We start from the raw sequence: 24,427 nt of genomic DNA on the forward strand, positions 1-24,427 counted from the left end.
AGATAAGATGTTTGGAAATGTTTTAGTTGAAACAGAGCAGCTGTTTGCTAATCTACTCATATAAGGAAGTAGCACTCTGGGTCCCGTTAACTGTGTAAATGTCAGAGGCTGAGTAACAGAACTCATTGCAGATTACCACATATAGTGACATGTGACACAATGCTAGTATTGACTTAATGAAATTTCTAACTAACTCAGTGACTTCAGGGCAAAGGTTTAGGAAAATCATATAATATTACGACGATCCTGACACAAAATCTGTCATGAAGGTATTAAATGTATTTATTTATTCTATTACTGGCATTTATAAAGCACCAACATAGTCCATAGTGCTGTACACTTAGGGGAGAACATACAGTATGCACAGACAAATACAAAAGGTAGAGAGGGCCCTGCCCGTGAGCTGAGATCTAGCCATCTAGCCATTGAAGCTCTTTTATGCAAAGTGCTTAGATAGACAGCATGTGAGCTTACAATCTAAAGGGTGTAATTGGGATTTGAGACAAGGGGTAGCAGGGGGAGTTTGGAAGTGATGGTCTGAGGAAATGAATGGAATGTGGCAGCGTCTGGTAAAATATGAAAGGAATGAGGAGGTTAATGAGTAAGAGAGCATGCTATAAAAACCTGGGTATATAAACCTGGGTGGATGGGAAGTGCTTAGAGAAAGTGGAGAGATTTGGTATTGCTGTGAGCTGGTTGGGTGAAGTGAGGTCACAGCAACAAGGATTGAGATGGGACAAATTTCTATGAAGGTATTTACATACCTTCACAGCATGGTCTGGGTGTGCTGACAATAATGAAATGAATTGTAGTATTCTACTGACTGATCCCTCAAAAATATGTTTCGGAACTCAGCAGCCTGAATCAGGTTTCCTGTTCCACCATGTTTTCCTGGATACATAACACTTTGGGCTATTCTTGAAAAGTTCTCCCCCCGAGGATGCTGAATTAATTTGCTGTAAAAAGGAAAATGATGTGTTAATCAAGAAGAGATCCCAAAGGAACTGTCTTGCTCACGTATCTGATTATCTGATTATTAGTATTTCCAGTAAAATATATTGCAAGGACAGCAGTTTTCATTCCCTGCCAAAAAGTATAAACATTTACATGTGTCCCGGCAAAGCAGAGAGCGAGAGAGAGAGTGTGTTTGTGGGAGTGTGTGTGTGTAACTTCTCGTTATCAGTCATTGAACCCATCTTTAGCTCCCACACTTTTACGTCAGATAAAACAAAAAGTACAAATAAATAATCCAATCGAACTTCCAGATCTGTTTTAATAATTCCACCTCTGATTTTAATATCCTGTTTTTTCATTGCAGGTGCAGAAGAAAAATTACAGACAAGAAAAGAAAAGAGCGACCAAACAGCTATTCAGTGCTTTAAAAGACCCCAGTGTGGTCATTGTAGCAGATTGGTTAAAGGTAGACAATAATATACATTAAACTCCAGAACGTAGCCACTGCTTGAAAGGGATTGTAATTAGTGACTTAATCATTTTTTTATCTGTTGTTTTGTTTGTTTGTTTTAATTTTACATTTTTATTCATGCAAATCTGAACCAGTCATACTCCCAAAATCTCTATACCAGGAGTGCCCAAAATTTAGACTCCCAGATTTTGATGGTTTGTACACCTATGCTCTCTATAGTTAAGTCTCTATATGAAAGGGCAAGGCAAACGTGTTTTGAAGCCCATATGTAAGGCCTGAAATGTGCCCGCTGCCTTCATTATCTCTTTCAACACTGTCCATTACATTGCCCCTGTTTAGGCTCCTGTACAGAGCAGAATGGGGTGGCATTGCAAACAGTTTCTCTGTCAAGTGGAGATCAGCTCAGGATCAATAATAAAATTAAGTTAGAGGGTAGTAGGTTTGTCCTTTCACGTTGTAGCTTTTTGTTACCATGTTACCATTTACACATAGGGTTGGTATTAAAGGAGTTAATGAAAATATGCTATTTGCTTTTACGAACACAGTTACATGCTATTCTAATTCTCAAGCCAAACACTATAGATCTTCCATGTTGAAATTTTTAAGCTGTGATATTGGTGTTATCAGTATTTTTTTCTCTTGCTTTAGATCCGTGGATCACTAAAGAGCTGGACGAAACTATGGTGTGTCCTTAAGCCAGGATTACTTTTAATATATAAAACACCAAAGATTGGTCAGTGGGTTGGAACGCTATTGCTTCATTCCTGTGAACTGATTGAGAGGCCTTCAAAAAAAGATGGGTTTTGTTTCAAATTATATCACCCGCTGGACCAGTCAATATGGGCAGTCAAGGTAAAACCTTTTTATCAGAATTCTCTGTATCATAAAACCATGCTCATTAATTCAAACCTGATAAGAAGAAATCAAGGGACAATATTTCTGTCTAAAGCAGGGTGATTGAAAGGTAGATCCCCAAGCAGTTGTAGACTCAGGAATGCTGATAGTTTCATACGAACCTGGGACTTAATCCTGAAGCAAAGCTTGACTTCACCCTCAAGGCCCCATTCATGGTCTTAACGCATGCTGGTTCTGCATCTTGTCCCCTAATTCACCATTAGTAGGCTTCTTTCCTGTCCTTCTCCGCTTTCTGTAATATAATACATTGGGAGTAGTCCTAATTTGGTGCTGCGATGGAGATTTTCAGATCAGCCTATGACAATATCCTGTGACTAAACCCTAGGTCAATACTTATTCATCTAGTGGGTAATGCAGATCTGATTGCGGTGTGGGGAAGGTGGAAAATATACCTCTGTTTACACAATCAAGGCTAACAAGCCCACAACTGGATCTTGTATCCCTTAACACATCCCTAATTACACTCACGTGTAGAACTATAATTGCCTTGTTATGCTTTCTAGACATAACTCAGTCAAGGCTGAGAATTTACCGTTTGTCTTCTGATCTAGAGGTTCTATATACATTGAACCAATCTACGTATTTTGTGGCAAACCAACTGCAATGAATTTCCAGCAGGCCAGTAGCAAGGTTAATTGGCCCATCAAAGAGGAAACATTTACAATGTTGGTAATGCTGTGCAGTTGAGCATTTAAGTAATGTTTATCTAATTAAAATTTGTGTTTATTCTACTCGTGTACATGTGTACAGATCCAGTAAATATTGGGAGGGTGGTTGCCATATCCACCAAAAGCATTTGTTCATGCTAATAGACATGAAAAGCAATATTTTAGATCCCTGGATTGGTTTCCAACCTGCAGCATATTTATTCTTCATACTGCTGGGCAGCACTTAATAAACTACCCATCAGCATGTAGAGGTGGTAGATCTGGAAACTCTAGTTAGAATGTCAAGTAGGTCAATGTCAGGTAGGTCAACAGTCCTGTGTATCCAAGAAGTTAAGCAGTAACTGAGTGGTTTTCTTTTCCTAGTGAAATAATAATAAACCTTAACTCTAATGGCAAGTGCAAACAAACAGCCCTTTCTGTGTTCAAACCCTATTCCACCGCTTTTATAGTGTTTAGGATTGTGGAACACTAGATTAAGCACCTGAGGGATGCAATACTAACTCTGCACAATTGCTACTTGGGGTTGCGTAGATGATCCCCACAACTCTTGTAAACTTGTGGTTCAGGGAATGTTAGCTCTCCTGCCAGCCTAGCAAGCCTCCCCAAGCCATGTCGGCAATTTATCTGACCTACATGTTCATTATGCACTCACGGAAATGTTACAACAGGCACCCTAGTGGTCACATGTGAAATTGCAATCCTCAAACTTTAATTGCCAAAGGGGTCAAGTGCACATTAAAACGGTCATACCTCCCAAGAATCATGTATTTGGTAAAGGTGGTGCTGGAGGGAAACGCACATGTTGTAATTATAAGAAGATACATATTTCTCAAGTAAATCCATACTCCCTACAAGCAGTGTCCAATGAAGCAGGACGTCGGGCGGGGTAAAAGGGTGGGCCATTAACGCAAACCATGTAATCAGCAGAAAGGGTGTGTGTCTGCCAGGAGAATTGTAAGGTCAGCCTGGCGGGAATGCCTGTCATGCTCCCCGCCAATCATGCAGGCTGGCCATCTAAGGGCGCAGTGTGCAGGCAGCACCCTGAGCTTGGCACAAATGCATCTGTGGACTGTCCACTAGCACTTACTTCTCCACCCCTCTCCTTACATTCTCACTAGCAGGCAGAAGTTCCCAGCATGCAGTCAGAGAAGAGGTGGATGTAGTGAGTGTAGAATAAATGAAACATGCCACAGAGTTAAAGAGATCGAAGCAGCAAGAGCATTTGCACAGCTTTCAAAGTCAGCTTTACCTTAACTAATTCAATTGTCAGTCAGTTCATGCAAGTTTTGTTCCCCTACATCCCTCGTAAGTTTCCATACCTAATTCCCTCTTCACAGGCAATGTATATCCCTGAAAGGCTTGGCACCAAGTGCCTCTGCTGTCCAAAAATTGCTCTGATCAGAGAATCTAATCCAGCAAGGAGTTCCAGGTGTGCAGCAGCTTAGTATCGGACCCACAAAAGGGGTTCCCAGATTATCTGATGCCTTCTTGCCTTCCCAACCACCCCTCCAAACAGCACTATATTTGGAGGTCAGGGGACTGAGCGATATCCGTTTAAAGATTTACTGCACCTTATTATTATTATTATTAATATTGCCATTTAAATAGCGCCAACAGATTCCGTAGCGCTTTACAATATTATGAGAGGGGGGATGTAACTATAAATAGGACAATTACAAGAAAACTTACAGGAACGATAGGTTGAAGAGGACCCTGCTCAAACGAGCTTACAGTCTATAGGAGGTGGGGTATAAAACCCATTAGGACAGGAAATAGCAATCATATAAGGTGGGAGTGAAGCGGAGCTGGAGGAGAGAGTAAAGTGCTGCCCTTTAAGAGAGAGCAAGAGACAGGTATGGGAGGTAGATGTTACTCTGGGAGGCCATAAGCTTTCCTAAAGAGATAGGTTTTAAGGCACTTCTTAAATGATTGAAGACTGGGGGAGAGTCTGATGGCGGTAGGCAGGGTATTCCATAGGAAGGGAGCCACCTGCGAAAAGTCCTGCATTCAGGAGCTGTATAGTTGTACAGCTAGCATAGTTTTGATTCAATCCCAATCATGGTATCTTCTGGTCTGGCGCTCAGAGTATAAAATTCATTCAGGCGATCCACAGAGGTTGTCAAATCTGACTAGGAAGCACAGTTAGCATCGAGGGCCCCCATGTCCCACCCCAAGGCTCTTGGGACTATGCCCATACTTGTGGGCAGGAAGCTGGCCTTTAAGCCTCTCCAAAGGTTTGTGGCATGGGAACTTCCATCACACCCTATATCTATGAAAAGATAGGAATAAGTAAATTTAAAAAACAAATAATATATTTCTTTGGTATTCACGATTCTGCACAAATTTTTTGTAAACCTGTATTTATATGCCGACTGCATTTCTTGTTTAAAATAAATGTTACACTATTCTCTTTAGGAAACTTGGTTACAAAGGGGTTAACAAATACAGCAATGCTTACAACAAGAAGAAGAAGATATGTATAAAGGCTTGCTACAAGAGCAAGGTCAAATAATATTCTGATTTATTTTTCTTTAATAGGGCCCAAAAGGGGAGAACGTGGGGTCCATTACGCTTCCTCTGCCTAGCAGCCACTTAATATTCAGAGCTTCGTCAGAATCTGACGGTAAGTGCATTGTTTATTCTCCGCAATTCTTGGTTTGTATATAACCATCTTAGTTTAGAACATTGTGACAAAAGTGGTTTTAATGTTGACTGATTTACTTTGGTTGAATATATGATTGGTAATAGAGTTTAAGTACAAAATCTTTGAATCTCTTACACGTACTCTCTCTCATTCTGCCTTTCTATAATTTTATTTTTTAAGGTTTTTTTTCTTTTTCCTATATTTTTAAATCCTGTTCCAATCCTAAAACAATAATTTTGGAGCCATGTGGGTTCTGTTTGTCCAATACCACTGCTAATTTTCTATTTTTATGTAGTTTGTTATTTAACTTGAATTTGTGGATATATTAAAAAAAACATTAACATTTTTAGAACATACGAGTGTCATCGACTAAAGTGAGAATTCACAGTGAATACAAAATGAATTTAAAATTTAAGGTAAAAATGGCTGAAATCAAAAAACAATTAATTTCAGTTACTCTGGCCTTAAATATAGAATTCACATAAAATTCACTTTGAATTCTCACTTAAGTAAATATTCGCCAAGTTAAAAGCAATTCTAAGTGTCAGAACTTTGGTAGTTGGCTAATTTTTTACAACACTAACCATTTATAATGTTAATCTCCTAAATATCATGAACTCGTGAATATCCTGATGCTAATATTAATATTTTTGTATAATTAGATGCATTCCTTATTCTTTTAAGAATACTGCTACCTGGGGTTTTTTTTAACGCTCTTTAAAAACCTCATAAACAAATGTATCTTTATTAAACTAAAATCAGTGTAGACCAATCCTCCTCCAAAGAAATGATCAAAACTGATAATATTTAGACAAATCACTGCAAGATGGCGCCCACATCCTATTAACACCATAGCACCAACAGGTTGCAGTGGTTATGGTGTATAGACTGCCCTTGTAATCCCTGTCTCCAACCCACATGTAAATGCTTGGATAATAAATACTAGGCTTGTGCAAAAATTAGTTTAGTCTGGTTGGTCCTAATCAAAATGCGTTTAATTCACACCCAAATAACACCAGAAAAAATAGCTTGGCCCAGGATTTTCCTATGGAAATCCCATCATTGAAAACGATTCCACAGGTAAACCCCAGGAGAATTGATTAATTCAGGTTTAGATGAAAATTATTTTGATTTGGACGAATCGGCCAAACTCATTTTGCACAAGTCTGATAAATACTCATGTTCTTCTAATGCAGGTCGCTGTTGGATGGATGCCCTTGAATTGGCTCTCCGATGTTCCAGTCTATTTAAGCTTAATATGCCCAAGCAAGGGAAGGACATTGATGCAATATCTTCGCCTGATGTCAACCACACCAGCCTTTATACGTTGCTTCAAACGGCAACTGTGTCTGAGCAAGAACTCTTCCAGTAAGACCAAAGCTCATAAAATAACATGAGAACTGAGTCAGAGTAGATCATTCACAGTCATGGAGCAACAATAGTCAGGGTCTGTTCTTTAAACAGAGATTCTGCGTGCTTTCACAGTAAAAATGCAAAATTTTGTCCAAAATGAAAATGGAAAAAAATCTCGAATATATGTGAAATGGAAATTTTTCCAACTTGAGTTTTTTTTAACCTTGACATTTTTCCATGAAAACTGTAGGTTGTGATTATTATAAAGTGTCTTATCACACTGATCAACTAACTTGTGTGTGTTATGGTGTGTTAACACAAATATTGGTGCTATCAGTAGATGATACCACTGTAATGGTGCAATAAAATATATTTCACCAGCTAGCAAAAATATGGAATAGACATTATAGGTTTTAGACATTATTAGTAAAAGACAGAAAATATTTTAGACATTATAAGGAAATGACAACTTATGACAAATTTGTTTTTGATCATTTCTGGTTTAAAATCTACAGTTAGAAAAGCTGAGTGTAGGTCGTTCTGTGATTGCCTATTTACATTAGCAGTTAACGTGACTCTCTCAGAACCACATCGGAGCAGCACGATGCATATTTTATATTTTTACTGTAACATTTTGTAACTATATACAGTAGCAGTTGGCAGCTATGATTCACTATTTGAGGCAATAAATAACCACGTCTGCAATGCTTTCTCCCGAAGCCTTAACTCAATATTTACTGGTGAGCTATAATTAGAAGTCGTAAAATCAGATAATATCACAGGGCTGTTCTGATTTTCCTGCATAACTCATTTAACATTGTATGTCAGCAGCTACACCAATTAGTAATGCTTTAAATTTAGTTTAATAGGGATCACTTGTTATTATGTAGTGTCACTTTCAATATTCTCTTTGTGATTTAGGCTTAATGAACCTTTGCCAGAAAATGATGCCTTTTCAGATAAGTCAGAGAAAGATACCATTGAAGAATCCGAAAATGAGCATAGCCGAAAAACTAGCGAAAGTGACCAATCAGAACTACACGGAGAGATCTCTCTTGACCGGGAGGGTACAACATATATGGAAGAGATCTATGAGGAGTTCGGAGAGGTACAGTATGTGTGTGGGAGGAATTTAAATTCAGGGTTATTTAGGGTTAGGGTGCATCAAAACTCTGTAAACTGAAACTGAAATTCACATGATTGCTTCCTAACGTCATCCTTTATCTCACGTCCCTCTACACCTTCTGCTGGGGGCGTAGCTCACTCAGTAATGACACTTGCCAATTCAAGCAGGGCTATGATGCCAATGTGCTTCGCTTGCAATGCAATGACATATTTAACTTTGCTTGACTTTTTTTTCAAATGCATTTATTTGATATTATTATAGATACAAAGCAATCTCTTTGTCCATTTCTTATATATCCTCAACATATATTTTATGGGTAGAAGAATGGTCCTCTTGTACGGTCAATGATAAGTGGGTCAAGGTCAAGGATTGCTGTTCTTGCAAACCCACTACAGAGTGGTTTTTGTCTGGAAAAAAAATTATACTGAAGGAGATCTGAAGGAGAAAAATAAGATTAAAACAATACACAAGATCACGTTTGGGAGCATTGGTCTTTACTGTTAAAAGCTTTTTTAATTAAAATAAAAACTCTTGCAGTTCCTGCAGACTAAGATACTTCTGTGCTTGAAAATAAAATAAAAGCCGGTTAATAGAAGCCACACAATATAATTGTAAAAAAATGTAACTGATGGGGACATCTTCTACAGCTAAAGAAAAATAAGTAAAATAATATTTATTAAATTGCTAACGTGGTTTAATCTCATAGTAGTTTATTAAAATGCTTTTAATTGTATAATTACATGTATTTGCAGGATAGAAATATTTCACTGCATTCACAGAATCCACACTAAACTGATGGGCTTACTCGCCAAACACAAAATTGAAAATAATTGAAAAAAAGAAGTTTCAAAATTAAAAGCCAAATAGGAATTATTCTTCAACCGAGCTTTAGTCATTACTTTGCTAAATTTAGCAGTTTGGTTTTCACTACAATTTTGTGTTTAAGACACAGTTTGTTTGTTTTTTTTAATGCATAGATTTATTCATTACATATAGTATTTCTGCTGTTATAGGTTCTGTTTTTTTTTTTTTTTTTTGCATAAATAAGAGGAAACAGTCATTAGTTTTTTTCTAACTGTTTTCTGTTCTCTATCGGATGTGTTACAATACCTGCCTATACTGTGTAAACAAAAATTTAGATTGTGCAGTAAAGCCTACATTCCACTAACAAGCAAGACAGTTTGAAATGGCATCTGGCCATATTCTGTAATTTCTAGGATATATCTTTAATACATAGCTCAACATGCCATAGCACACTTTTCACCTAACCTGACAACAGTAAGGCATTTGTAAGAACAAATCAGAAACCATTCTCCCAGATTATTCAGTAAACCATGAGTAGTCAGGAATTGGCATGGGGATTGAATACGATTTGCCAAAATAGAGCAGCTCGAAAAATCGCTGACTTAGAGAATGTTTCCAGGCTTTGCAGTTCTTATCGTACTCATAAACAATTAAGAGTTTATTCACTAAACAGCATAGCATGAAGACGTTACATTACTTAAAATACACTTACAACAAAAAATAGATGAAAATAAAAAAATGTGGATCTAATGATAAACAGGTGTATAATGTATAATCTGCAAATGTTTCCATAAATATCTAAATAGCGGGATGGGGAGGACAATTTAGCTCAACAGTAAGTAGTTCATGGGCACTGTATTCACACCCCTGTACACAACTTGCCATAAACAATGAATTGTGATGATCTGAAAAGGAAATTAGAAAATGTAGATTCAAATAGCTGGTCTGAAAAAAAAAACATCTAAATTAACTATAGTTCTAGTTTGGCTATTATAACCTTAATTTTGTAGATAACATTCACTAATGTGAGAATTTAAGATCAAAATAAATTAACTGAAAAAAAATCTCAAATTCAGCTGTGTTTCCAGTTTAGCTTCTTGACCTTAAAATTTAAAATTCACGTTGAATTCACTTCGAATTCTCACTTTGGTGAATAATCCTTTCAGTTTCTAATGCCCCAAAATGTACTGTGTGTTCTGACTAAATCCTATTAAGTGTAGAAATTGTGATGAGCTATGTTGTTTCCATAAATATAGTAAGACAATAGCTTAAAAGGTTATTTTGAGATCAGAGAACCTTGTGAAATATTTTTAATATACGAAAGTAGACAGAGAAAGTCAATCTCAGAAAGTAAAGGAACATATTGTGGTAGGTATCTCAGAAGACCTGATGAAGGACAATATTAAAAACCCAGGGAAATAGAAAAACTATTGAGCTTTTAGCAAGTATATATTTTACAATTCCTTCCTTGTCGACAGATTGGTGAAGCATCGCAAACAGAAATGGTATCCGATGAAAATAAAAGTTTGATGTGGACATTGCTAAAACAGATGAGGCCGGGGATGGACCTTTCGAGGGTTGTCCTACCGACGTTCATTTTGGAGCCACGCTCGTTCCTGAATAAACTTTCTGATTACTATTATCACGCTGATATACTTTCCCAGTAAGTAACAAAGCTACGGGGAGATAAATGGGGAAATTGAAGTTAAAAATGAATGGAATTTTAAATAGATAAATATTTTACAAACGAGAAACCTAAAAGAAAATCATATTTAAATAATCACATTAAGGCTTTAACATTTGGGTTCAGGAAAGAAATGTACAAAATTGTTATTTTTCATATCTCAGTTATTTCCCATTGGGTATGGGGTATAGCAAGTTAGAATGCATTAGATGCATTCGATTTAGTAATGAGTAAGTATTTAACAGACATTTACAAACTGAAATGATTTTGGCCAGATCCAGTTGCAGATAATGGTTACACTCAGATTTCTTTATCAGATCATCATCTGCTATATGAAATGGCTTTAGAAATTGCTTGCATTTTGTATGTACTGTTGTTGTATTCAGGTATATAGTAGCTCATGTACCCAACAAAAAGCTCATGGGAGCAAACATAATTTTTATAGAAGAAATTGAAAGTTGTTAGTCGAAAACACAAAGTTATACATAGAGAACCACTTACATCAATGTAATACCTGTTTCCTACTAACAATAGTTATAAAGTGCTGTATAAATTAATTAAACAGTAGAAATAGTATTTGCCCAATAGTACTCTCAATACTCATAGTATATTCAAAACACATAATCTAAGGTCTTTGATGTACATACATATTATATGCGAAAGCTAATATAGATGCAAAATAAAATATTGGATATGCATTGAAAAGAAAATTGTTATATAGGCTGAAAAGCGACATGTACATCAAGTTAAGCCTTTTTCACATGTTTTTACTGTTAAACCTCTCATTCTGGGTAATGAATATGTAAAAGTATTCTTAAACTGTGAAAAGGTCAAATCACTAGATAATGTTTTCTTTTAATAGTACTGTTTAGAGATGTCCCAAATAGTTCGCTGGCGAATAGTTCCCGGCAAACATAGCTTGTTCGCGTTCGCCACGGCGGGCGAACATATGCGATGTTTGGTCCGCCCCCTATTCGTCATCATTGAGTAAACTTGTACCCTGTACCTCACAGTCAGCAGACACATTCCAGCCAATCAGCAGCAGACCCTCCCTTCCAGACCCTCCCACCTCCTGGGCAGCATCCATTTTAGATTCATTCGGAAGCTGCATTCTTAGTGAGAGGAGGGACAGTGTAGCTGCTGCTGATTTAATAGGGAAATCGATAGCTAGGCTAGTGTATTCAGTGTCCACTACAGTCCTGAAGGACTCATCTGATCTCTGCTGTAAGGACAGCACCCCAAAAAGCCCTTTTTAGGGCTAGAACATCAGTCTGTTTTTTTCCTGTGTAATCTAATTGCAGTTACCTGTCTGCCAGCGTGTGTGTCAGGCTCACAACGTATACTGTGCCCACTTGCCCAGTGCCACCACTCATATCTGGTGTCACAATAGCTTGCATTTAAAAAAAACACAAAACGTTTTGACTGTAATATAATAGCAGTCAGTTTCCTTCACACGTGTGCGTTTCAGGGCCTGCCAGGGCATAGTGTCACACCAGTGCAACTCATATCTGGTGTAACAGTAGTGTACATTTAAAAAACAACAACACTTTTTTGACTGTAAAATAATAGCAGTCAGTTTCCTTCACACGTGTGCATTTCAGGGCCTGCCAGGGCACAGTGTCACACCAGTGAAACTCATATCTGGTGTAACAGTAGTGTACATTTAAAAAAAATTGACTGTAATAGATTGAATAGCAGTTAGTTGTCTGCAAGCGTGTGTGTCAGGCCTACAGCGTCTACTCTGCCAACTTCGGCCAGTGCACAGTGCCACTCATATCTGTTGTCACAGTAGCTTGCACTCATAGTACCACTAATCAAAAACATAATGACAGGGGCGGAGCCTAGCCGTCAAGCTGGATAGACGCACCGAGCCACAGCTCCGGCTCACAAGCACTGAAAAACGGGGTATTCACCCCAAAAATCCAGAGAAACACCAGTGAGAAGGCAGGCACATAATCAGGGAAACCCGGGGACATCCACAGACACCCAACTCACGCTTTATAATGCCCGGGAACCCGAGCAAGCAGATGGGGCCTACTCACGGTCGAGCCGAGGAGAAGCGGCCGCTCTCTAGTACGGCGAACCCTGGAACAGGCACCTCAGCGAACCCCCTGCATACCCCCCCCCCTTTGGACCGGTGGGGGTTATCCCGGTCCACACTGGACATCTGGGGCACCCGACCGCACTGTCCCCGGCGACCCAACTCCACGTGGCTCAGGCAAAATGGCGAATGGCGGCATCACGCTTTCCCAGCACAAGCCGCAGGAAACACTGGGACTACCGGACCTCTCTCAGCGCCTAGATGCCATCTTCGCTAGGTTCTGGGACAAGCTGCAGAGACGGCAACAGAGATCCCGTCCCGAGCCGACCCCACCACAGCCGGTCAGGGAGCGGAACCGCAGGTCACGGGAAGCCAAGGGGAAACCCTCGGGCGCACGACCGTTGCACAAGCTTCTTCACCCACACCCTGGCCCACCCGGGCGGCAGACCACAGGGCTGAGAGCCCAGAGGCATCGCCCACACGGGCGGAGGACCAAACCTACCAAGCGACAAGCAACTATCAAACCCTCCGTTCCTCCCACAAGTGGAGATTACTCGATCCCAAGGGGCAACCGAGTAAGTGGCCGAGAGATGCCGGACTGCACGCAAGCCCGGGGCTGGAGGGGCACTCTCCTTCGCGCCTACAACGCGGTAACCTGCAGGATCCCACCGGTGAACCCAAGCTGCCTCCTGAGAGAAGGCGTCGGATAATGGAACCACTAACCGACAAATCCTGACTGTGCCAAGAACCAGGCACTACACAGCATCGACTTTGCCACGCCACTTACCAAGCACATGGACTGTACCGGACAGCTGGACACTCGAGAGACACTTGAGCGAACCCCAGATAACAGTGACTATTTCTTATGTGGCTCATCTAAGGCTCACAAATCTCTAGATAACATATTGTCTGTTGAACATGTTAGCTAACCTCTACCCATAATGTCTACCTTGCTCTACCAGCACGCCATTTAAATACTTTAACTCTCATGCACTGTCATACGCCTAGTGTTAGCTATTTTACTGTTGCCTGAATATGCCTTTAATTCATAAATAGCAACTGCGTGAATTTTAAAGGGTAGTATACAGTAACTAACGCATGCACAGCCGGTTAGAGACTCTCCAATCCCTGGGGTTGACATATTAGACCAGCCTTGTTTAATTCGTAGCCTGTAAGAATGATGGATAGCGATGTTTTATTTTATTTTATTTTATTTCCTTGACCTAGATTGTCTATGTTCAGCAGGTAATGGCACTACTAACGCTGAACTAGCCAGACCTGCTTGCATAATGAAGCTAGCACATACCTAACATAGGTTATCAATGTTTTTCTCACCTATGTGTCACCTGACGCCTGACTAACATGACCAAGCGAGTTACCAACCCGGATCTTTTGATCCTTAGCTTGTATTTTCAAACTGGAGTTTACCTACCCTACATATAAAAAAAAAAATGAGGCATTGAAAATCTGGAAATGTATTCTAACCTTGCATATTGTTGTACCGACCCTGTGCTGTAAATCGCTTAAACGTTTCCCCTGTTTTCTCTTCTGTATCCCATACTATATGCCTTTAATAAAAATCAGATTGACAAAAAAAAAAAAAAAACATAATGACAGGCAGATGCAGGCCACCCCGCAGGGGCCGTCATGGTCGTGGTGCTGTGATTCCCTTTGGCCCTAGAATAATGCCCAGTGTTCAGAGGCCACGTACCCTGAACTCGAAAAGTTCTGAGGACATAGTTGACTGGCTAACACAGGACACCCAATCTTCTAAGACTTCCGCTCGGAACCTTGACGCACCATCCTCCTCCAGCTTAGCTTCTCAAGTTACCACTCGCCCGCCTGCCGCCACCACCAACACTAGCACCACAGCCGCTTCACTTGATCTGTCAGAGGAGTTATTTACACATCAGTTGGAAGAAATGAGTGATGCGCAACCATTATTGCCAGAGGATGTAGATAAGAGGGATATGTCTCAGTCAGGCAGCATTACACAAATGGACATACGGTGTGATGATGATGATGTTGTACCCGCTGCTGCTTTCTTCGCTGAGTTGTCAGATACAAGTGAAGCGGTTGATGATGACGATGCGTCCGTGGATGTCACGTGGGTGCCCGATCGAAGAGAAGAAGAACAGGGGGAAAGTTCAGATGGGGAGACAGAGAGGATGAGGAGACGAGTTGGAAGCAGGGGGAGGTCGTCGCAAGGAGCTAGTGGCACAGTCAGACAGCATGCATCGGCACCTGGGGTCAGCCAGACAGCATGCCAATCAACGCATGCTGTTGCCACCACTAGAATGCTGTCATTGCAGAGCTCAGCAGTGTGGCATTTTTGATAGGGGACGTAACAGGGATTAACTGATAAGAATAGTACTACTTAACACACCACTCCTATCTGGTGGCACATTAGATTACACGCGCAGTGCCCCAAATTTGAAGTAGGAGGACCAACCAAGCATCTTTTTCCATCTCCCGGTTCCTAAAATCGATGCCATATACACGTCCCCTGATAGGGGACGTAACAGGGATTAAACTGATAAGAATAGTACTGCTTAACACACCACTCCTATCTGGTGGCACATTAGATTGCACGTGCAGTGCCCCAAATTTGAAGTAGGAGGACCGACCAAGCATCTTTTTCCATCTCCCGGTTCCTAAAATCGATGCCATATACATGTCCCCTGATAGGGGACATAACAGGGATTAAACTGATAGGAATAGTACTACTTAACACACATTATAATAACGCAGAGAGAGGCAACGCAGAGAGAGGAGTCTGAAGAAGAGGAGTCAGAGGAGGAAGGTGGCTTTGAGGAGGTGGAAGACCAAACACAGCAGGCGTCCCAGGGGGCTTGTTGTCACCTTTCGTGGACCCTTGGTGTTGTACGTGGCTGGGTGGAGGAAGAGACCTTCAATGACATCAGTGAGGACAAGTAACGGGACATGGCTAGCTTGGTATCCAACCTTGTGCAAAAGGCGGAGTTTGCGGTTGTGCAAATGGACTGTTTGCGGTTGTTTGCGGTGCGTTAAACGGGGAGTTTGGTCTGTCACTGTGAAGCGGGCGTAACCCTTACACTACCTGATCGATACAACATCATATCTTATGTTTTAAAGCACGTTATTCCAAACAATTTAGGAATGTTAGGTGATTTATGACCTTTATGGATTAAAACCAGACTCTGCATCAACTATGTAATTTTCCATGGGAGTTTTGCCATGGATCCCCCTCCGGCATGCCACAGTCCAGGTGTTAGTCCCCTTGAAACAACTTTTCCATCACTATTGTGGCCAGAAAGAGTCCCTGTGGGTTTTAAAATTCGCCTGCCTATTGAAGTCTATGGCGGTTCGCCCGGTTCGCCCGTTCGCGAACATTTGTGGAAATTCGCGTTCGCCGTTTGCGAACGGAAAATGTTATGTTCACGACATCTCTAGTACTGTTTATTTGTTTTCTTAAGAAGTAAGTTAATCCTAAACACCCTCTGTTGGGTTTGCTCTGCTTGTATAGCTAGCCCTCGTGTATAACTCATTCTGCAGTCTCATCATTGCACTATGAAGCATTCGTGCATACTGACATCACTAATGGCCTTGTATCACCGAATTAAGTTAGTGATTCAAGTACAGAATTCTAACTGTTCTTTGCCATCAAGACACATAGCTAAAACAAAACATAACACAATGGATCATACCTCCAAATCTGGTTTATGTGGGATTCTAATCTACCTAATAGTTAATAACCTAATAAATAATTATTTAAAAATATTTTTTTAAATGATCAATTATAATAACAATCAAAAGTAAATAATAACATTATGGCTAACTAGCTAAATAACTATTTTGTTTCACAAAAAAAAAGCAGCAAATAACTATATAAAAAAACATGCATACTTTGCACATCACTTCATTGATCTGGTACTATAAAAGCAAATTATTAGGTTGTGTGATGTGACAGTAGTTATATAAAGTTACCCCTTTAACTTCCGTAGTGATATGTAATGTTCAACAAACCGTGACTCAAAGGGTTAAACAACGTAACTGAGAGCGAGCTTTCATGCCAAGAATAGACTTTGTGAGAACACAGAGTTTGTACCCTCACCCTCGCAGGTGAAAGAACGGATGTTTTATACACAATACGTATTATTATGGAAATGTTCTCTCTCCGTCTCTGCGTATTCCACTTAAGCAAGATTGCATTTTTTTTATTTGCACAGAGAAAATGCCATTCTGTGCTGTTCTTCATTTCAAATACATATTTTATTTATTTTATTGACCAAAAAATGGATTTATTTTGTGCAGAACCTTTTCCAACAACATTTTTATTATTTTCTGAGTCTAAAGAATCTTGAGAATAATAGTCCATCGTGCAGAACCTTGAGTAGTGCCCTAAAAAAGTTTAAAAATAGCTGGGGTATTAATAATAAGAGATGGTGTGTTTGACAATTAAAGGGACACTGTAGGCAGTTTAACCGTTTCATCTCTTTGAAGTGCTTATAGTGTTTTGAGTCCCTTGGCATTCATTGTTAAAACATTTTAAATGTTTTAATGCTAAACAAGAGTCCACAGCTCATCCCCTTTGTGCTACTTGGGCTAATGAGGAAGCATTAACTTAAACGGCAATGGGCGGTGGTGATTGGTCAAGAATGTCAGCTGATTACTTCAGCCTATCACAGCTGTGCCTTGATGGAGTGAATTGGTATGGCTAGAAGGAAGTATATAATCTTACCTTAGCCACACCTCCAATAGGGGATGGCTTTGGGTAGCCAAAGACTCTCATTCAGTGTTAAACTGCTCGATAATGGTTTAATACTGAATGGAGAGACCGTACAAGAGGACTACTAACCAATTCAATGAAATTAATGTTGTCTACTGCCTACAGTGTCCCATTAAATTGTAATTGTTTGAGCAAGACCGTCATCAGTATTATTTTGTATGTCAATTGCTTGTTGTTATATATTCTCACCGTATGGTTGTAAAGTGCTGTGAATGCGTCACCATCATGCTCTTGTAGGCCGTCCACCCTTGTCCTAGTTTAATACCTCTCAATGTTGGGAGGTATGTTATTCTGATCTGATCTGCAGGTATGCAATTTAAGGTGATCCATTTAGCCGGAATAGCACAGTTGGAAAAAAGAAAATCCACATAGTTGTAATAGAGATTATACGATTTTGGCATTTTTACCTAATTTTTAATCTTGATAATATAACTTACCATACGATTTATTCACAACGGTGAATTAAAATTGAATCAAAAATTCAAAAATTCCTATTCAAATTAGCAGATTTAGAAACAATCTCCAACCAGTGTTAATTTTGGTGGCAAATTTCAATTTAGTTTTAGTCATAAAAAGCCATTTTTGTTGTATTTTAGTCGTCTGAATTGTTTTAGTTTTAGTCTAGTTTCCAGTAGATTTAAGTCAATACGACTAAAATTTTATGGGTTTAATTAAAGCCTCTATCTGTCTCTTTTGTCCCTTCTACATCCCCTCTGTGTCTCTATGTGCCCCTCCAGCCTCTTTAGGTGTCTCTCTCCCCTCCAGCCCCTCTAGGTGTCTCTTTTGCCCCTCCCCCAGCCCGTCTGTGGCTCTTTCTCTCCATAGCCCTATTTGTGGGTCTCTTCCCCCCGCACCTTGTCTCTTTCTCCCCCAACCCCTCTAAGTCGCTTTGTGTGTCCCCCAGCCCCTTCATGCATTTCATCTCCCCCATGTGTCTCATTCCCCAATCTGCCCACGTGTCTCAATTCCTCCCCAACCCCTCCACAAGTCTCATTACCCCCAAGCCCCTCCACGTGTTTCATTCTCTCAGCCCTTCCATGTGTCTAATATCCCCTCCTCCCTCCCCCATATGTCTTACCCACCAGTGTTAATCTTGGCGGCAAACTTCAATTTAGTTTTAGTCATAGTCTTTTGACTAAAAATCCATTTTACTTTTAGTCGTATCTTAGTCATCTGAATTGTTTTAGTTTTAGCATAGTTTTTGTTGACTAAATCTCTAACATTTTAGCTGACTAAAATCTGACGAAAATTGTTAGTCAACAAAATCAACACTGTGTCTAACTCTTCTGTGCTGCTTCTTTATTTTAACCGGATTATAGCAATTTTCCTTCAATGCTTTGCAATTCACTATTTCATTATGATTATTAATATTTGTAAAGTGCCTACAAATTCCGCAGAGCTGCACAATAGATGGACTAGCAGACAAATATGTGTAGCAGGACAAGTACAACACATAGGAGCAGAGGGTGTTGAGGGCCCTGTTTAAACGATCTTATATGTTTATTTTCTATTTGTTTATTTATGTATATACATTCAACTAGAATCCCCAAATCTTCCAGTATATTACTTCTCCATTATATTCAATGAGAATATTTTGGGGGGATTAGCTTTTCAAATGATTACAATATCTTAGAAACAATATTCAAATGATTTATCTTCAGAAGACTATGGGACTTTTTCTAGATAAATCGTTTGACGTTTTTTTCCAACAGTTTGTGATTACTTGAAAAGCTGACCCAAAAGATTTAAATTGTGGCCAGTGGCGGGGGGATGCGAGACGAAGAATTCTAGTATTTCAGATAAATGTCATGCTTTTGTTTATTTATTTTTCTCAAAATAACTTGGATAATGTTGGATGTTTTTTTAACAACCATAAAAATGACATTGTGTGCTAATTCTGGTCTGATCTGCAGAGCTGCAGTTGAAGAGGATGCCTTTTGTCGAATGAAACAAGTTTTGAAATGGTATTTGTCTGGATTTTATAAAAAGCCAAAGGTAAAACACATAATTATATAAAATATGCATTAGAATAGTTGTTTACAAACTTGTGGAATTCTTTTTATTAAACAGTGCAGATCCAGGTATTACATGATATGACCTCTAGGGACATTAATCCATAAATACTGCCTTTAAAAAAAATAAAAAAAATAAAAAGACAATTTACATCCTTATTTGAATGTGTTCATGCCATTGAATACATTAGTATATTATGTTTCCAAGCATACTATCATTACAGAGTGAGTATTGTTTAACCCATTCATGACACTGATGTGTAAAGCCTATCTTGATATCACCCTGAAGGGGTTAACAATATTGGCTGGTCAAAGATTCAAAGCATTTTTTTGTTAAAGTAGTTTAGTTTTTGTTTTGTTTTTAATGTGTGTGCATACAGATGAGGTTGCAGACCAATATTAGTAAATATTTTAAGCATTGTATATCTTAAAATGATAAGTACATTAAAGGAGCATTATAGAGTCAGGAACACAAAAATGTATTCCTGACACTATAGGGTTAAAACCACCATCTAGCCACCCTGGTCCTCTCATGCCTCACTAAATATAGTAAAATTGTACTTGTATTCAAGTCTGGAGCTGCTGGCTCTGTCCCTGTTTCCTTTAGACCTGCCCACTGCCTGCTGACATCATCAGATGTGGTAGCCTGATCCAATCACAGTGCTTCCCCATAGGATTGGCTGACACTGACAAAGAGGCTGATCAGGGGCAGAGCCAGCACAATTCAAACACAGCCCTGGCCAATCAGTATCTCCTCATAGAGATGAATTGAATCAATGAATCTCTATGAGGAAAGTTCAGTGTCTGAATGCAGAGGGAGGAGATACTGAATGTTTGGATGCATTTTAGGCAGCCATGACCCAGGAAGGATCTCTAACAGCCATCTGAGGAGTGGCCAGTGAAGTTATCACTAGTCTGTAACGTAAACACTGCATTTTCTCTGCAAAGACAGTGCTTACAGCAAAAAGCCTGAAGGGAATGATTCTACTCACCAGAACAAATTCAATAAGCTGTAGTTGTTCTGGTGACTATAGCGTCCCTTTAATTTTCCTTCTGCATTTTTATTGTGAACTAAAATGTATTATGTTCATTGTTTAATGGTATTTTGCTAAAATAATTTATTCACTAATTAGTGACTTCACAGCCAAGTTGTAATATGTAATCCAATATCTCCAGATTGAAATAATAGCCAAATTGTGCAATGTATTTTGCTTTTATGGTCTAAATGTATCCATTTGATTATCCCAGTCCCACACATTCTTCTGTGATCACAGCCTTTATTACACAATTGAACATGTTTTCTCTTGGCTAATTATGAATAATTTATTATTGTTAGATATTTTATTATCCCATGATAACAATTTTAAACCTATGTGTTTCAAACATTTTTATTTTTAGGGGATAAAAAAGCCGTATAACTCAATCCTTGGCGAAAAATTTCGATGTTGTTGGTTTCACCCTCAGACGAACAGTCACACCTTTTATATAGCAGAACAGGTAAACGTAACATGTCCAACATTTGTAATCATTGACAGACACAAGAGTCTGGCTAGCATCTCAAATGAAATCATCATGTTTGATTAAAAATGTTTGTTTACTGAGAAAAATATGTCAGCTCAGTTAGATACAAAAAGTTTCTGATTAGAATTAGCAACTCTGGTAATTGCATAGCTTTGCTGAAGCCAAAATCATTTTCGAAGATGTCAGTTGAATAATTGGTAGATTTTCCTGTGTGAAGTCTAAAGAACATTTAGAGAGCAGATCTGTAAAGGCTGGTCCACAGAAGGCACTTCTTAATTTTCCACCTAACCTGGCTTTAAATCGGAGCAATTGTCAAGATGAAATTGATGAATTTGTTAAAACAGATAGTAGACTGAGCTGATGATTGTTTCGAATTTTAGTTATATTGGCAGTTGAACGTTCTAGTATCTGGTGGGTTGGGTGGTCTCAGGAGAGATCTTTAAGCTTGATTCACAGAATACTCATTACTCTGAAATTGCTGTGAAGCAGATTGGCTATTTTCAGTTTGAGTAGCTCCTGAACTGAAGATACTGAAGTCACCAAAATAAATATTGAAACTTGACTAAAAAGAGTTCGGAATTTTAGTAAATATACTTCTTTTGTCTTCATCCAAGTGATCACATATGGCCCAGACACAGGCCAAGCATTATAAGCTGTAAAAGGTTTATTTTCAAAACCAGCTACAATATATCATGATTATCTGGCAGTCTGTTTGCCTACTTCATACATAACGTGCTGGTCTAAAATTTCAACCAACAGAAACGCCTCATTGGACATTTGGCCATGTATATTATTATTTATTTATTAATTAACCATAAAGTGAAAAAATGTATTAAATGTGTTAATGTAAAACAACTGACAGATATCAGACTCAGTGCTATGACACCTGAGCTATCCTTAAATATAAGATACCACTGAACCCCCCCCCCCCCCCGCCACCCCCCACCCCACCAAGTGAGCGGTAATCTATATCACTCTACCGGGCTTCTCGTTATACCACTAAAATACAACTCAATTGGTGAGACTCATCTTTGCTATATTTTATTTACAATACATAAAAATTGTGCTATCAATCTACATGCCATACTGAATTATTATACCATTTGTTATTACTGAGCTTGGCAATGTTGTTGTGGCATTGTAAACTCAAATAATGAATATAAAAAAAAAAAAAGTAAGACAACTGACAGATGATGCCTTGTTGCATTAGGATGACGATTACAATGACTAACTTGGACATCTTGCTCTTTGAACAGGTCAGCCACCACCCTCCCGTGTCTGCCTTTCACGTCAGTAATAGGAAGGATGGGTTCTGCATTACAGGGAGCATCCTGGCCAGATCGAAATTTTACGGTACTGCAAACATTAACAGAGAAATCCCTCACCTTTGGTGTGATAGTCTAAAACTCGAAAATGTTGAAACAAATCTTGTTGTTGGAGTGTGTGTTCCAAAATTTCCCTGGATTTCCCCAACTTTTCCCTGAAAGCTAAAGCCTGAGACACTGCAAACCATTTTGTCTGTGCCTAGAGTTGCCAGATCCACCATGTATTTCCTCCACGCACATTTGTCCATTTGGGCAGTAAATGAAAAGTGCTTCCTGCAGTTTGTAAAATTCATATACTACTGGATGGAAACTGTATTAATTAATTAACGAAGAAGAGATGCCATGTTTAATTAACTTGTAATACTTATAAGTATATATAAACTGTATTTGTAAAAACATGTATGGGCTTCTCATTACCGTGAATACATTACCAGAAGCTCTTGGTCGATTTGGCAATGTACAAGGTACCTGTCAAAAATATACATTTATGGATGGTACGTAACCTTGAGTCAGAGAGTCGGTAAAAACAAAAACTATTTACCTTATTTCCATAGTTAACAGTAGTCTGCTGTCCAGCTCGAAACTGTCGAGTTTTAACGTGATGTAACAATTGCACGTTCTCCGTTGATGATAGACAGTAGAAGGACAAAGAGCAAACACAAACAACAAGGCAGGGTCTTGATGTGCCAGGGGTTTAGTTTTGTAGTGAGAGTTGTCAGTCATCACACTATGAATTCTCAATGACCAAGGCAATCTTTATTATGTATGGAGCCGTAAGCATTTCCCCTTTTACCCTACCCTAACGACAGCCATGCCAGTATGATACAATCTTTCTATAGAATTCTAATTGGATCCTTACATGTATTAGTATAATGGTCAGCCTGATGTATTAAACCTGCTTCTTATAACAGTCACTCAAGATATTCTGATATGATGCTATAGTATATGACAGCTTTCTTCATTGCAGAATATCACTGAAATAACTGAAAATGATCTAAGATGTTAAGAATTCTGTGCAGATGTGTCCTACATTACAAGCTGAGAAATGTTACTAAGCAAGCATTTCTCCAGTCTGCAGGGACATTGTCATAATTGGAAAAATGCAAATTGTGCATTATATTCTGCAAATTGTCTAACTGTTGAATGCATAATGCAGTAGAACTGTGTCCTTTTATGATTAACCATGATGATAAATATTATAATTAAAGCTACATTTACCATAAATTATTTTTCAGATTTATCCAGCTAAATAATAAAAAGGGTGTTTCTTTTTTATTACTGCATAGATTGCAGGGTAAATGTGATACTGTAGAGTAGATAAATGTAATTCGGCAACATGTGTTGCTCCACGATTGCACTAACTGATCAGATTTTTCTACTTGTGTCATTGATTGTAAATTCTTTTTTTTACATTTTAAATTAAGCTAAAGTTCACTTAACCCCTTAAGGACACATGACATGTGTGACATGTCATGATTCCCTTTTATTCCAGAAGTTTTGTCCTTAAGGGGTTAAAGTGAAAATTTTGATACAGGCCGATTGAAATAGACATGCAGCATTTGATATACGAAGCAATAGAGATGTGAAGCATTAAGCTGGGGTCAGCCAAACAAAGACCTGCAACTGTTGTAGAACTACATCTCCCATGAAACATTGCAAGTGTTATTGTAGTTGTACCACAGATCATGGTGATCTATATTTAGGCCAATTCAGCTTTAGCGACACCCTTCAGGAAGTGTGATACTAAGTAGCTGGTTCAAGAAGTCTTGTCATAGATATGATATGTGAGCGTCTACAAGTTAAAATATATATTAAAAAAAAACATTAAAAAGGTGCTAACTTACGTCTTATAAATAGATAAAAATGTGCAAAGCAATATTGTGCAAAATACTGTGCAAAACAAATAAGCAGCACATATAAAGTGCAACAGCTCAACAGATCATACACTAAACAAAAATGTAAAGAATATATATAGAGGTGTGCTAAATCTTTAAAAATTAGCACACCTATATATATATATATTTTTTTTTTATTTCAAAGATATAACGCACCTATATATATTTTTTACATTTTTGTTTTAATGATATAAAGCACCTATATTTTTTTTTATTATGTGAGCGTCTGTCAGCTTCCTGTCTGC

The 24,427-nt window shown here is 38.7% G+C and overlaps 1 protein-coding gene across 3 annotated transcripts in view; it reads left to right on the plus strand.

The window, feature by feature from the left end:
* OSBPL5 (oxysterol binding protein like 5) overlaps positions 1-24,427 on the plus strand; it is a 188,243-nt gene that overhangs the window by 95,211 nt on the left and 68,605 nt on the right. For all 3 annotated transcript variants that reach the window (XM_063438810.1, XM_063438812.1, XM_063438811.1), the window contains exons 5-13: positions 1,319-1,420; positions 2,075-2,278; positions 5,548-5,632; positions 6,850-7,021; positions 7,928-8,114; positions 10,415-10,599; positions 19,343-19,424; positions 20,840-20,938; positions 22,219-22,315. In XM_063438810.1, coding sequence (XP_063294880.1) covers positions 1,319-1,420; positions 2,075-2,278; positions 5,548-5,632; positions 6,850-7,021; positions 7,928-8,114; positions 10,415-10,599; positions 19,343-19,424; positions 20,840-20,938; positions 22,219-22,315 — 1,213 coding nt within the window. The remainder of the gene's footprint in view (positions 1-1,318; positions 1,421-2,074; positions 2,279-5,547; positions 5,633-6,849; positions 7,022-7,927; positions 8,115-10,414; positions 10,600-19,342; positions 19,425-20,839; positions 20,939-22,218; positions 22,316-24,427) is intronic.

The sequence above is a fragment of the Pelobates fuscus genome, chromosome 12 (assembly GCF_036172605.1).
Source record: "Pelobates fuscus isolate aPelFus1 chromosome 12, aPelFus1.pri, whole genome shotgun sequence".
In the NCBI taxonomy this organism is placed as follows: domain Eukaryota; kingdom Metazoa; phylum Chordata; class Amphibia; order Anura; family Pelobatidae; genus Pelobates; species Pelobates fuscus.